General features: G+C 46.2%; 1 protein-coding gene across 1 annotated transcript in view; it reads right to left on the bottom strand.

Moving 5' to 3' along the window:
• Positions 1-14,344, bottom strand: part of grin2ba (glutamate receptor, ionotropic, N-methyl D-aspartate 2B-a) — a gene marked incomplete at its 5' end in the record, with an annotated part of 125,975 nt that overhangs the window by 53,359 nt on the left and 58,272 nt on the right. Inside the window, one exon of the mRNA XM_084569957.1 lies at positions 962-1,105. Within this exon, the coding sequence (XP_084426083.1) occupies positions 962-1,105 (144 nt within the window). The remainder of the gene's footprint in view (positions 1-961; positions 1,106-14,344) is intronic.

The following is a 14,344-nucleotide window of genomic DNA, read 5'->3' on the forward strand; positions in this document are numbered from 1 at the left end:
GACAGAGGAGACAGCTGGCCGAAGAACAACAAACCGCTGCACGTCCGCGAATAGGGACTCAACAGGGAATAGCACTAGCGTATCATAACAAAATATTGGTGAAATGAACGAGTTTTGTGGCAGATAATGCGTTATTTGGAGGCTGCTTTTCGGTGCCCCAGTCACTCCCACTATATGGATATACGCAGATCTAAATATCGTCCGAATGACTCCAAATGACACCAAAGTTATATGGGTGAGTAAATGACCGTATTTTATGCCAGAGATAAGGTCTAGGTTGTAAAAAATGGTAATTCCCCTTTAATGTCATTAAGAATATATATATATTTTTCTACTTAACTTTAAACTGACTTGTAATACTGTTTCAGGATGAAGCTGCTTCATGAAGGAACAATGCGGCACATTTTTCCTTTAACATTATATAACGGTTGATGAAATTCCTCAGTTAAAATGCACGTTTTTTTAGAAAGAGCTTTATTGTCTTGTGCTCACATTCAGTGTTTTACTACCCACAGGCAAACACTGTTCCTGATTAGCCTGAAATGCCTTTTTCTTCCGTTAGATATTACTTCAGCATGTACCACATTTGCATAATGGCCGTAATAATGCCCAGCAGACTGGGATTTTTGGGAGGTTTTTTTTCCTTTTTTTTTTTAAAGAGACAGGAGCCAAAACGGAGCGTTTCAGACAGGGTGAAAAGTGGTGCTGCAGAATTGTACGCTATGAGAAAAATATTGCGTTTTTTGAACATTAAAGCACATAAATGTAGCCTAGAAGACCTGCAAAATAAAATATAAACCATTAAATGTGCATGACACGGCCTCTTTAAAACTTCACATGCTTATCTGTGCAGTAGATTTTGCAGTGCATGGTTGTTGTGGAAGCTTACATGTGCATCTGTGTTATCTTTCCTTTATGTCCTGACTATTTGTGCATTTGTTTTTCATCTGTGTGCCGTTACCTTGGTGACAAAGTCCTGGTAACCCGGGTAGTAGGTCGTGACGATGGAGAAGATGTACCAGTCGTACTCCTCCATGATGTTCAGGATGACCGAGGCCTGCTGCTCGATGGAGGGGCCGAACTGAAAGAACATGGAGTTGTCGTCCTGCGGACACAGAGCGCAAACGGTTACGGTTACTTTAATATACTCGCCCGTACGTACAGCTGTAAGGTGCGGCGGTGGCTTTGTAATAATATTGGTGCGAACATTAATTTCGCTTCCTCTGTTCTCTCGCTCACAGAGGAGAAAGGCGAGAGGACACCGGTGGGCTTGTAATGATACCAGTCATGATTTTCATTAGTTGCCTTTATGACTCCTTTAATGAGTTTGTACACGAGGGTGGCTGGAGCAAATTCTGGGGACTCGAAGCTGCTGTCCTTAATCTCACCAATCATTTTCATCAATTTGTTTTATTACAGACCACAAAGCACTTCCAATAAAGCCTCTGCAGTGCTACACTTGCACGAACGGCGACTACATTTGAAATGGCGCATGACGGCCCTGCACAGGCTGTACACGAAAACATTTACTGATGCTCTTCCTTTGGATCTAAGCACGAGAGATAGCAGAATGCACGGCAAACCAGAGCAGCATTCGAGTCAGACACTTCAATAAACACTGCTTACACGCCGATATCCAAGCCCGCGCCTTGCCACCAGCGTTGAAATGGAATACTGAGCTGGACAGAAGAAGAGGAGGAGGAGGTGAGAAATACTAGTCTAGACAAGACTCTGCAGAGTTCTGCAACATGAACTTGTTACTGAGCATGTGTGAGTCATTCTGCCAGAGTCCAGCTCTTGTGCACGCCGTGTACAGTAAAGTGTTGCCGGCTATTCATGCACGAGGTGTGGCGAATCGCATGAATGAGGGATTCGGCGGCAGCGGCGGCGGCGTCTTGTGTTCGGCTGCGAGCGAAGGGAGGAGGTGGGGTGGGAGTTGACGCTCGGATCAAGCAGGGTGTTGGCTTCTTAGGACTCTCTCTGCGCTTCATTCAGCATCAAAGGAATAAACTCGCCCCGTCCCAGGGGATCGGCACAGGCTGATCCGTTACCTTGTTTTTGCATTAATGAGATCGGAGACCATACCGTTGATGTGGCATGCAGAGGAATAAATACAATGTGAAATAATTAACCTATAAAACAAACAGCCGCAGCTGAAGACGCAAAGACAGACTGCGTCAAGTAGTCCAGATGAAGCAACAAGCTGAATACATTGCACACGTTATGGTCGATTTTGCACATGCAGCTAATTGGAAGCTGCGTGAAATCAGCGGCCGGCATGTAGTGTCCTGAAAAATTGTTTTCTTTAGTCCGTCTGTTCTAGTTTCGAAGCTCCCGTATCTCCTTAATAAGAACAAATAATGAGGGTAATGTGCTGCATCCACGAGGTTGAAAACATGTCATTACCGTCCTGTGCCGTGTGATGCATTAAACAGACTCATTTCGATGCGCGGGCCGTGCCTCAGAATCATGAAATAATGATGCGCGCGCCTCATTGTTGTATCACGTTTCTCGGGCAACTCGGATCCATTTGTTACTCAACTTTCTATCTCCTCTCTGCCTCTTTCTCTCTCGCCCTCCATCCATCTCTATCCATCTCTTCTCCCGCTCCGCCGTCCCATTAATACCAACGGAATTACTGCCAGGGCACAGTTATAATTGAATTTCCAGACTCGTGCACTCCCGCTACCCCCTTTATCCTCCACAGAGCAACCCTGCCTCCCCCCACCTCGGCCGCCGTCTCCTCTGGCTCCTTCCTCTTTCTATCTCCCTCTCTCTCTCTTCTTAAGAGCAGTATTAATGTACTGTCCGGCATGCTCATTCAGAGCGCCAGAGGTCTGCAGAATTTTCATTAGCCTCTGAGAAAAGCAAAAAAAGAAGAGCAAATGCAAAAACTAAGGAGGGGATGGCGAGAGGTGCAGGAGGGGGGAAAAAAATAAAAAGGTGCTGGGAAGTGGTTGGCTAAAATAAAGTGCTGCAAAACACCACTCTTCATTTACAGCAACAATAATTAGGATCTGGCCACATTATCACCTCAGCTGGCACAAGGTGATCGATTAGTGAGTATTAAAAATTCCCAGAGGGGGTAGCGGGGGCCAGAGAGTCACTCAGCCAGACACGAGGAAGCCGGCCAGCGAGGATTTTTGAATCCGAGCCGGTCCCCGTCTTCTCCTGCACATCCACGGCTGACGTCAGCGCTGGCTACTGTACACGGGCAACAATACACTACACCGCACAATATGGTGGGACGAATGGCCCGGCGGAGACGGGGGGGGGGGGAGACGAAGAGCAGATAAAACCGCTGAAGAGGGAGCAGATAAGAGAAAATAAAGCTCCAATAAAAGATAGAGATGTACAAAACGCAGCGTGGACGCGGCGGAGGTTTTGAAGCCTCCGCTGGGATGGAGGCAGGGGACAATGTGGGGACAATGGGATGAATGGAAGCAGGAGATGGCCAGGCCCAGGCCCAGGCCGGCCTGGCAGACGGCTGTGATCCTGTGTGGAGTGAGGGAGCGAGGGAAGGGGGCAGGCGGCCAGGAGTCAGGGAAGGAGTCAGGCCAACGGAGGTGTGTGTCCGTGCGTGCATGTGTCAGGCAGGCAGCCAGCCATTTACGCAGGAGGAGGCTAAGCCTGAGCCGTTCAACCGCAGAGGACTGCTGCTGTCAGAGAGGCAGAAACTGGAAATGTGTGTGTGTGTGTGTGTGTGTGTGTGTGTGTGTGTGTGTGTGATAGAGACGTACCAGCCGTCTGTGTGTCTGTATCAGTGCACATATGTGTGCGTTTGGGCTTCTAATTCAGCCCGTGTGCACCTGCATGTCTTTATTTGAGCAGGTTTGTCCTCGGCAGTGGTAAAATATATATGTGTGTGTGTGTGTGTGTAGTCCATGCTTGACGGGCCTTGGTCTGCCAGAGGTGCCTGCTCTGCCCCAGAGCCTCCGAATGAGTGCACTCACACACTCCCCCGGAACAGTTATTTGACTTGGAGGGGAGGGGAAAGTCAATAACTCAGGTATTTCAATTACACACACAGGGGCGCACCAGTGACTGCAAAAGAAGTAGACCCACTTCCAATCTCGCCGGCCCTGGAATATGCAATATATGCGCAAACACACACACAGATTTTAATGGTTTTAAGCATCTTACGGCAGCGTTCAAAAATGCATCCACCGTCTGAGAGAGCGATCAAACGCGGCACTAAACACAAAAGGACAAATCAACACCGCAATCACGGTCTAATACCAGGGTACTGCTTTAGACGCATGCAAGCACTCATAACGACGCGGAACAACACGGCGAGGAGCAGAGGGAAAAGTTAATCGTAGCGTGATAACATAAATGGGAACATGGGAGCACACGGGTCAGGTACAAACATTTGCACTCACACTCGCTGCTTTCCGAGCCGTTTAGATGTAACTACTGGAGTAGACACACATCGAGGTGTTATTATAGCTGCAGAGGCTGTGTCTCCTTTCCATGAAATACTGAATCTATGCAGTAAGACAGAGATGAGCCAAAGACAAATAGCTTAGCGTGTTGGAAATTATACTTTTAGCTTCCTTTATGCATCATGCATCGAAGTAATGGTGCAGGTATGGCGTACCCTAGATGTGCACTCCCAGAGAAATGCAACGACAAGGCAGCGCAGACCACAACGCCCCTGACTGATCCAAAATGCCAGAAAATTAAATTCACCCTCCTTCTGCCTTAGTCGGTTCAGTGTTCATACATCTTCTCCCTTTTCTGTGTTGCAGATGTTCAATATTTATTGCCTCCAGCTCCTGAGCCTCTCAGTCACCACTGTCTAAAGTATAGAAAGTGAATTAGCGGCGTACAGGCATACAGCCGTACGGGTATAAACGCGTAAAGCTACGATGGAGGTTCTGCGTCGATTCATTGCAGAAGTGTGAGCAAAAATTAAATCAGGAGAAACGTCACAGATAGTCCTCGTGCTAATCCTAAACGTGCACATACTACAGGATTTAAAAATAATGGCGCATAGCAGGGAGCAGTGAATGCACCAACACACTGGGAAATGGATGTAAACAAAACGTTACCTGCTTTACAAATGTGGATGAGAAAATGTCTGATAGGATTTATTCATTCTTTAACAAGAACTGGAGGGGAGATTTTTTTAAGAGCTAGCTAACGTTAGCCTCAAGGGTCAGAATGCTTAGCATTACTTGACAACACCGTCAGCAGCTCTGTTTCCTTGTAGATTTGTTTCATCATTGGTGCAATCAACCAGAAACTTCTCAGATATTCTTCCCATGAATCTTAAACTAGCACACACACCAAGATTGCTAACCTTAGCCTTAAGACATTAACCACTGCTTGACAACCCTGTCAGCTGCATTGTTTCCTTGTAGACTTGTTTCTATCATTGGTTGGTTTTGAAGTATTAGCGTAATCCTCCAGCAACCTTACAGATGGTCTTACCTGTAATCTTAAACCAGCACACACTACAAGATTGCTAACCTTAGCTGCAAGGGCTATTACATTAACCATTGCTTGACAACTCTGTCAGCTGCTCTGTTTCCTTGTAGACTTGTTTCCATCATTGGTGCAATCAACCAGAAACTTCTCAGATATTCTTCCCAAAAATCTTAAACCAGCACACACTACAAGATTGCTAACCTTAGCCTCAAGGGCTAGGACATTAACAATTGCTTGACAACTCGGCTGTGTTGTTTCCTTGTTGACTTGTTTCTATCATTGGTTGTTTTTTAAGTATCGGCGTAATCCTCCAGCAACTTTACAGACTGTCTTACCTCTAATCTTAAACTAGCACACACTACAAGATTGCTAACGTTAGCCTCAAGAGCTAAAATCTTTATCATTACTTGTCAGCTGATCCGTATCTTCTTAGACTGTGATCTGTTCAGGAGTTCAGGCAGTTTCAAGAGCAGATCTGTAAAGACCTCACACTACCAGATAATCTGAGCTGAACCTTGCTACCGATTGTGCTCCAGACCTGATCTCTCCTCCAAAACGTTTGACTATTTCTAGCATCTGGTTAGCTTAGCCGGCTTTTCGAGATAGAGAGAGAGAGTGAGACAGAGAGAGACCCATTTCCAGTCTTTCTGTCGAGATATCTGGTTGCCGACTGTCGCTTCACGTTTTCCACACACTCGTGAGAATCTATTCTAACCGTGTCATGCGTTATCTTACGAGCAATGCGTGGCTCAGAGTGGATTATACTTCACATGCGATGAATGACTCTCCGCATGTAGAGAGCACAAGAAAAGATCACGAGTGAGAACGTGGGATGAGCGGTCACATCTTAATTAGCCCAGAAGAAGAAGTAGGCTTACACAACAAAAAATTATTGATTTTGAAGAATTTTTAATTACCTTACGTTTTATATATATATCTACATACATATATATTGTATAGGTGTTTTATCTTTTGCCTGTGAGGAAGTAGCATTCAAGCAAAGACAGAACGAAGGAGTACAGGTGGAAAGAGGCAGCGAGGGATGATGTTGTCTGTTGCTGGGAGGTTTTTTGGCAATGCATATTTCTATCCTGCCTATAAAGGATCCTTTGAACTTGAGCGAGGATGGGTGAGGAGGGGGTGAGTTGGGGAGGGGGGGTGCTGCTATTGACTGCTGCTGCACTGCCTGATGGAGAGAGGAGCCAGCCAGAGAGAGAGAGAGAGAGAGAGAGAGAGAGAGAGAGAGAGAGAGAGAGAGAGAGACAGAAGGATAGAGGATGGAGGGATGAAAAAGCAGAGTGGGAGGCGAGGCGAGAGGAAAGAGGGAACAGCTGGCCTTCGCTTGAATACAGTGGATTTAAAAGACAGTGGGCTGGAGATGTCTAAACTCGCCATCAGCCACAGGCGTTCACACACTCGGCTCTAGGAACGCATGCAGGGGTGCTCGCAAAAACACACAAGTGCTCATTTTCCGTTAAACCCGGCGAGGACGAGCCACCGTCGCAATTGCGTTTTGATGACGAGCCGTCCAATCTGCCGCCGCCCCCCTCCCCTCCTCCTTCCTTCCTATTTCCTTCTTTCCGTCCGTCCTCCCCGTCTCTCGTTCACTCTCCCTCGCTTCCCACAATCATTATCTCCACCTCAATTAAACCTCCCCTTCTCTCCCAAGTCTCTTTATTTCTCCCTACGTCTCTCTCCTCGCGCCTCATCATCACATTCCTTATCATGGAAGCCTACTTATCTTTAATCAAACACACACGGGCTTAATTAGCTTGCACATTTGTCAGACCATCATCTAATTAATAGTGACCTTATTTTAAGTAGTTTTTGAGTCCTCATTTAAAAAAAAAAGCAAAAAAAAAAGCTTCTTCATTAAAATATTTGACTAAACTCTCCTCAACGTCATTTTGACTGCGATGTGACAGCCCGGAGGACGAGGAGACATAAAAGGAAACGACGAAGGAGCAAATTAAAGCGGGCAGGAGACGCGGTGCGAGGAGGAGGGTGGTGGAGGGTGTTTTGTTTCGCACCTTGACACAATCAGACGGTGTGCGAATAAGAAAGTTAATACCACTTAACGCACACACACACTCGGCCGCAGACACACAAATGCACAGATTGTTTCTTTCTCTCTGGCCCATTTCTGCTCTAAGTTTAGCAGGCGACCCACCGAGGGGCCTCTGCAGTCGGATGCTTTTCCTGCTGCTGCTGCTCTTGTTTGTCCCCTGGTCCTTGTGGAGTGGTAATAGCTCTTTCTCTGTGCATGTGCGCGTCTGGTGTAGTTGGGTTAGGTAGGCTAAATAGGGTGGCTGGAAGGAAGGGTGAGTATGCATGTAGTCTGGCTTTTATATCTCCACATATGAGCAGCTGGGAATGAATATGAAGGTGTATAAGAGCCGTAATACAGATGTATTTGAATATATGCTGCGTTAGGTCTAAAATAGGAGCCAATCTTTACCAGGTCAGGTGTTCCACCCAGAAGGTAAACTGTTTTAGACATAGCACTTTAGTGGCTTAGCTTCTACAAGTTGGTAGGTATATCATAGTGTACACATGACTGTGGGAGTAAGATATGATAGACAAGCAGTGACACCGATTGAATTAGTGGGAAAAAAACAACATGGACGTGTCATAAACTGCAGTTCCTCAAATGGCCACTAGAGGCCGGCCTCCAAAGGTGAGTCAGTCCATGTAAAAAATGTCCAAATAAACTTATCTACAGCCAGTCCTTGGGTCTTTTTAAATTTTTTAAAAAAACTTGCCTGCTTAAATTATGTCAAGACTTGAAGTTACTCCTAATTTATGAGCAGGGTTTTTTTTTAATTAGCCAGTATTTAGATGGAGTCCGGCACCGGCAAGATGGCGACGACCAGAGACGCCACACGGAGCTTCAGATCTGCTCCTCGGGGCAAATTTTTGGGGACATCAAGTAAGTTTTGCATTCACAAATTTACGTTTACATCCTAAATTCAACATATCTTGAAAAGTTAAAGGTTTTAATTTTTAAAAAATGCTTGAAAATACTAAAGATAAAGCAAAAAATAAATCTAATCTCTGTCTTGTTTGTCCAAGCCTCTTAGCTAAGCAAGAAAACACAACATTTTACCCCATTAAACGATCATTTCATTTATTTCTACAGTTTCTACAGGGAACTGAGAAGGATTTTTGCAGCAAATGTAGAATTAGCCTCAGATTTATAGCTAAATATCTTAAATAACGGTTCATAGCCTTTCAGCTAATGCGCAACTTGTTATATTTAAGACAGGTAAGCAACAGTATCCTTGTTTTAAAAATCATTAGACGAAAAAACGAGCACGTCTGAGCCAGCAGACAGCGTTTCAAAATAAACCAAGGGGCTAACATTAGCTTGATTAGCGAGTCAAGCTAGTTTGCATTTCACGCGGAAAACCAAGATCACGTCGCCAGTGTCTGGACCGAAGGAAAGACGATGGCGAGGAGCAAACTAGAACCAATGCTCTACATCTATGTGAGAGGACGTGAGTCTCCAGGCCAGCAGGTGGCAGTAGTCTGTAATTATTAGCTTACAAAGCTGCTGGTTACAAGTTCAATTTTGATAGCTGAACCGGTCGGTAAATGTGCAGACTCTCTGCTTCTTCAGGCTGACACCATAAAACGTTTTACAAAAAAAGCTGCCGAGCATAAAGTCATAATTAAGTCCAGCTAAACCTAAATTACCCAGACTACAATGAGTTATTTCTTTCATTTAGCATTTTTAGCACACGCTGTCAATGCAGGACACGGTTATATATAAGAGATTTAGCCACGGTAACACCATAATGCTTTGTTCTTTTCAGGTCTTTTCAGCTATGCAAGAGAGTTTAAAATGTCCGACTGTGGAGAAGGAGGCAGTCGCCGGGTTGGGACCGGGAGCAGGGACAGTGGAGACGCTTGGGTTCACCACAAAGTGTCCCACAGCGGCTGTAAAGTGGTTCAGGGAGTCAGGGAGGTGAACACACTCCTGTAGTCGTACATATTGCTTCCTGTCCTTTGCTTTTAGTAGAATAGCAGGAGGAAGAGGAGGAGGAGGAGGGGAAGAGACGAGCGATGGGGAGGGAGAGATGGTCAGCAAGATCCAGATGAGGGATGTTATTAATCCATTGTCCTCTGCTATCTCCTCCACTCCAGTCATATCTTCTGATTTTAATCTCCAGCTCTGACTTCAACTCATCTCTCTTTTTTTACACTTTTACTCTTCCTCCTTGTCTTAGTCTCTCCTGCTAAATCCCTCCCCCCTCTCTTCCTTCCTCCCCGTCTCCATCTATCACGCATCCCAGGGTGCACCTGGGCTGCTCTGTCGGTCGTAGGCCCAGAGCCATCATCACGCTGGGGCCGTTTCTCACCACTTCACACTTTTTCGACGACGAAAGCCGAAATTCTCTCACGCGAACGCACAAAACTCCCCGCTATCATCAGCCCCAGTTTTTTTTTGGTCCCCAGTTTATCCGCAATAAATCAGCGGCGACGAAACAAGAGGCCGGGTCAACGTTTACCCAGCCTCTGAGAGGGCGAGCGGTGAAAATGAAGAGCAAAAGGAAACCGAGTCAGAGGTGCTCCTGTGTTCCTTTCCTGGCAACACAATAAAGACTCGCTCTCAGTCACTGTCAGCGATTAAGACCACCCCTCACGTTTCTCCATTCTCCCTCCGCAACCCTTCCAAAGCAAAGACTGCCCTCTCTATCTCCCACCTCCTTCCATCTCCGCTGCATTTTTTACCCATTCACATTTCAGGCATTTAGCAGGTGCTCTGATCCGCGGTGACTTCAACAAACTGCAGAATAAGCCTCCGCTTGCCGCCGCTCTCCGACGCCTCCGAGAGGCGGGTTGAGGGGGCAGAGGTCAGTGCCGCGACGGCTCCGTGACAGATGTAACCAATGTTCCGCACGGCCGCCAACGGTGAGGGGAGGAGGAGGAATTGCTCGGGAGTATTTTGTAAATTGAGAAAAGGTTGTTCCCCGAGTCAAACACGGACCACGCTCTCCGTCATTAGCAGGGCCGCTTACGCTCACAATGGAAATTCAAATCTGCTTTATTGGCGTGACAGTTGCAGGGAGTCGTCCCCGACAATGCAACACGTTAGAAGACGGGCTGAGACAATAAGCCAATCTGAATGCTCCTCTTCTCCTGCCTTGCTCATTCCAGTCAAGTGCTTAAAACTCCCCCCCACCACCTTCCCCCGGCTCTCCTCCCCCGGCCCACCCTCCTCTTTCCTCTCAGAGTCTCCTCAGATGGAGACTCTGCGCACTTGAGGTTTACCTCCGTGTGTGTGCGAAAAAACACCTACTGTATGTGAGCGTGACCGTCCTCATTAAAAGAAAGTGGAGCCAGCGAAGCTTTAACTAAAAAAAAAAAAAAAAAAAAAAGACAAGGGAACGGAAACCCAGAGCTGCATGGAGCAGAGTTATGAGAGGATGTTTAGTTTTTAGGGACAGATGGAGAGAAACTTCACACCACATCACCCAGGATTCAATCACTTCCTCTGCAGCTCTGTTTTCAAATTAGTCTTAATAGGAATTTAACAAGAAACACATTCCCTACTTAGATGACATTTATGGTAAGCATGTCTCCGTTTACTATTTATATGCACAGATCAGGCATAACATTATGACCACCGTCCTAATATTGTGTAGGTCTCCCTTGTAGGCCTCCAAAACAGTTGTGACTCATCAGAGAATGGACTTCTGAGGGTGTCCTGTGGTGTCTGGCACCAGGATACTGATACTGTGGGGGGGGGGATCTGTGGATCATCCCACAGATTCTTGATCAGTTTGGTATCTAGTGAATTAGGAGGCCAGGTCAACACCTTGTGCTGTTCTTCATGTTTTTTTTGAGAATTGTTCCTAAAGCGTTTTTGTGGCTGCATCCTGTCCACCATCAAGGAGTGTAATTGCTATGGGGTGGGGGGGGGGGGTCTGGTCTGGTCTAGGTGGGTGCTACATGTCTAAGTAACATCCACACCAATGAATGCCAGGTCCAAAAGTTTCCCAGCAGAACAGTGAATTGTCACAAGATGGTCAATGTTATTCACTTCTCCTGTCAGTAGTCATAATGTTGTGGCTGATCGGAGAGCCCTGATTGGTTGGAGGACCATCCAATCAGTTGAAATTCAATATAATGACGTAATAATTAAATCTAAATGCCGTGTTTGTCACCGGACTCATAATCTCACGTTCATATTCAGCCGCCGCAACGATGAAAAATAACGTAGAAGTGTCAAACACACGTCTGAACGATATAAAGTCTTAAAGCTATGCATAATTAAGAGCGTGGGTGCTTTGAGTGACAGCTGGGTGTCCTCACAGGTTGCTACCTGTCATTATCTCCCCGCCTCAACTCCACTCATGCATCACCTCATTTTTTTTTTTAATTAGCTGCTAGCTAGGAGGAGTCAGTCACTGCTAAGATGGCGAGTGGCGGAGACGCCACGCTGAGCTTCAGAATCGTTCTTCAGGAAGTCGAGGGGGTCGTCCAGTCAACGACTAACAGTTAACAGTTATTTCTCTATTGGTGCAAAGGTGCGGAGGTGCTGGAAAACCAATCTGGGCTTAGGACGTACTGTACGTCACGAGTCAAAAACAGCAACTCTTTGTGCATTTCCTCTGCACACACACACACACATCAGGACACACATGTTGCCCGTCCTCCCTTCCCCCTCAGCGTGCAGCCGTGGCAGGCGTCCTCTGTGGCTGCCAAAGCTTTTTAACCACAACAATATCTAAATGGCACACAAAGGCCCATTAGAGTCATCAAGCCGTTAAACCAGCAACCCGGCAACCTTCAGCTCGGCAATTAGGAATATTTCACTCACCCCCTCTCACCCCTGCACACACACACACAATGCACCCATCCATTATTCTTTTGCACGTGCCCTCCCTCTCCCCCCTTCTCTCTTTCATCTCTTCTGTTTCAACCATCCGCTCGCTCACGTGCACGACACCTCACACCGATCCGCTCTTTCTTCCTCCATCCCGCCGCCGCAGCCTGCTACAGCGGGCCCCGCAATCAGTGTCACGATCGATTAACAGATTTCACACCGCTGGACACGGCGATTACATGGAACCAGATGAAATGAAAAGCAGGAGCGGGCCGGGGGAACAAGTATAACAGAGAGAAAGAGAGAGAAGAGGTTTAGAGCTGTAAGTGGAAGAGTCGTAAGTGGAGAGACACATAAGCATGTCAGGAGTGAAGAGGTTCTGTAGGACACGAAGGTTTGGAAATAAGAGAGAGCTTTTCCCGGGGTGGTGCACCCAGAGCTGACCCAGCAGCTTTGGCTACAGCAACCTCTAAACCACCTTTGAACCGGGGCTGAAAAGAGACGGGCCAACTGGACGGAAGCCGGTCACACACTCTTATATTTAATTTCATTGGACCGCCTTTAGCTTTGATTACAGCACTCATTCGCCGTGGCATTGTTTGGATACGCTTCTGCAATGTCACCAGATTTATTTCCATCCAGTGTTGCATTAATGTTTCACCAAGATCTTGTATTGATGATGGGAGAGTCTGACCACTGCACAAAGCCTTCCCCAGCACATCCCAAAGATTCTCAATGGGGTTAAGGTCTGGACTCTGTGGTGGCCAATCCATGTGTGAAAATGATGTCTCATGCTCCCTGAACCACTCTTTCACAATCTGAGCCCCATGAATCCTGGCATTGTCATCTTGGAATATGATCCATTGATGGAATAACCTGGTCATTCAGTATATTCAGGTAGTCAGCTGACCTCATTCTTTGGGCAACATAATGTTGCTGAACCTAGACCTGAGCAACTGCAGCAACCCCAGATCATAGCACTGCCCCCACAGGCTTGTACAGTAGATACTAGGCATGATGGGTGCATCACTTCATCTGCCTCTCTTCTTACCCTGATGCCCCCATCATTCTGGAACAGGGTAAATCTGGACTCATCAGACCACATTCTTCCATTCTTCCATTCTTCCATTCTACCTTCTTCCATTGCTCCAGAGTCCAATCTTTATGCTCCTAGCAACTTAACGCCTTTATTTCCAGTTAGCCTCACTGATTAGTGGTTTTCTTAAGGCTACACAGCTGTTCAGTCCCAATCCCTTGAGTTCCCTTCACATTGTACGTGTGGAAATGCTCTTACTTTCACTATTAAACATAGCCTTGAGTTCTACTGTTGTTTTTCTCAGGATTGTTTTTCAACCACATTTCTTCCTGGAAGACGATGGTTCTCCACTATCCTTCCAGTTTTTAATAATGCGTTGGACAGTTCTTAACCCAGTTTTAGTAGTTTCTTCAATCTCCTTAGATGTTTTCTCTGCTTGATGCATGCCAATGATTTGACCCTTCTCAAACAGACTAACATATTTTCCACAACCACAGGATGGGTCTTTAGACATGGTTGTTTAAGAAATGAGAAGCTACTCATTGCATCAGTTGGGGTTAAATAACTTGTTTCCAGCTGAAAGACAATCACCCATGCAGTAATTATCCAATAGAAGGCTAGATTTGCTTAGTTAAATCCTGGTGGCGACTTTTTTATTTTGGCCAGTCAGTGTATTTTCACATCTTCAACAGCTCTCTTCTCGTAGAGTAAGAATATTTTGAAATTCCAAACCCGAACATGCAACTTTTTCTCCAGTTTCCAGTCTCGTCTCTCTCTCTCTCTCCCTCTTCGCTGCCTGTAATTAAATCTTAAAAGCCCCAGAAAGCACTTGCAGAAACCTCTAAGTTACCCTAGAAAACAACTTCCACTTATCACCATTGTTCCAATTAATCATGTGCAACACCGGCATGCGCAGCTCTTGATGGGATGACAAGCACCTAAAAATCTGCAGACACATACGCAAGCTAATCACAGCTAATCCATCAGCGTTAGACCAGGGAGAAGAAGTTTAAAGTGTGAGGTAACCACCATTATTGCATTAT

Source organism: Chelon labrosus, assembly GCF_963514085.1.
Source record: "Chelon labrosus genome assembly, chromosome: 21".
NCBI lineage: Eukaryota > Metazoa > Chordata > Actinopteri > Mugiliformes > Mugilidae > Chelon > Chelon labrosus.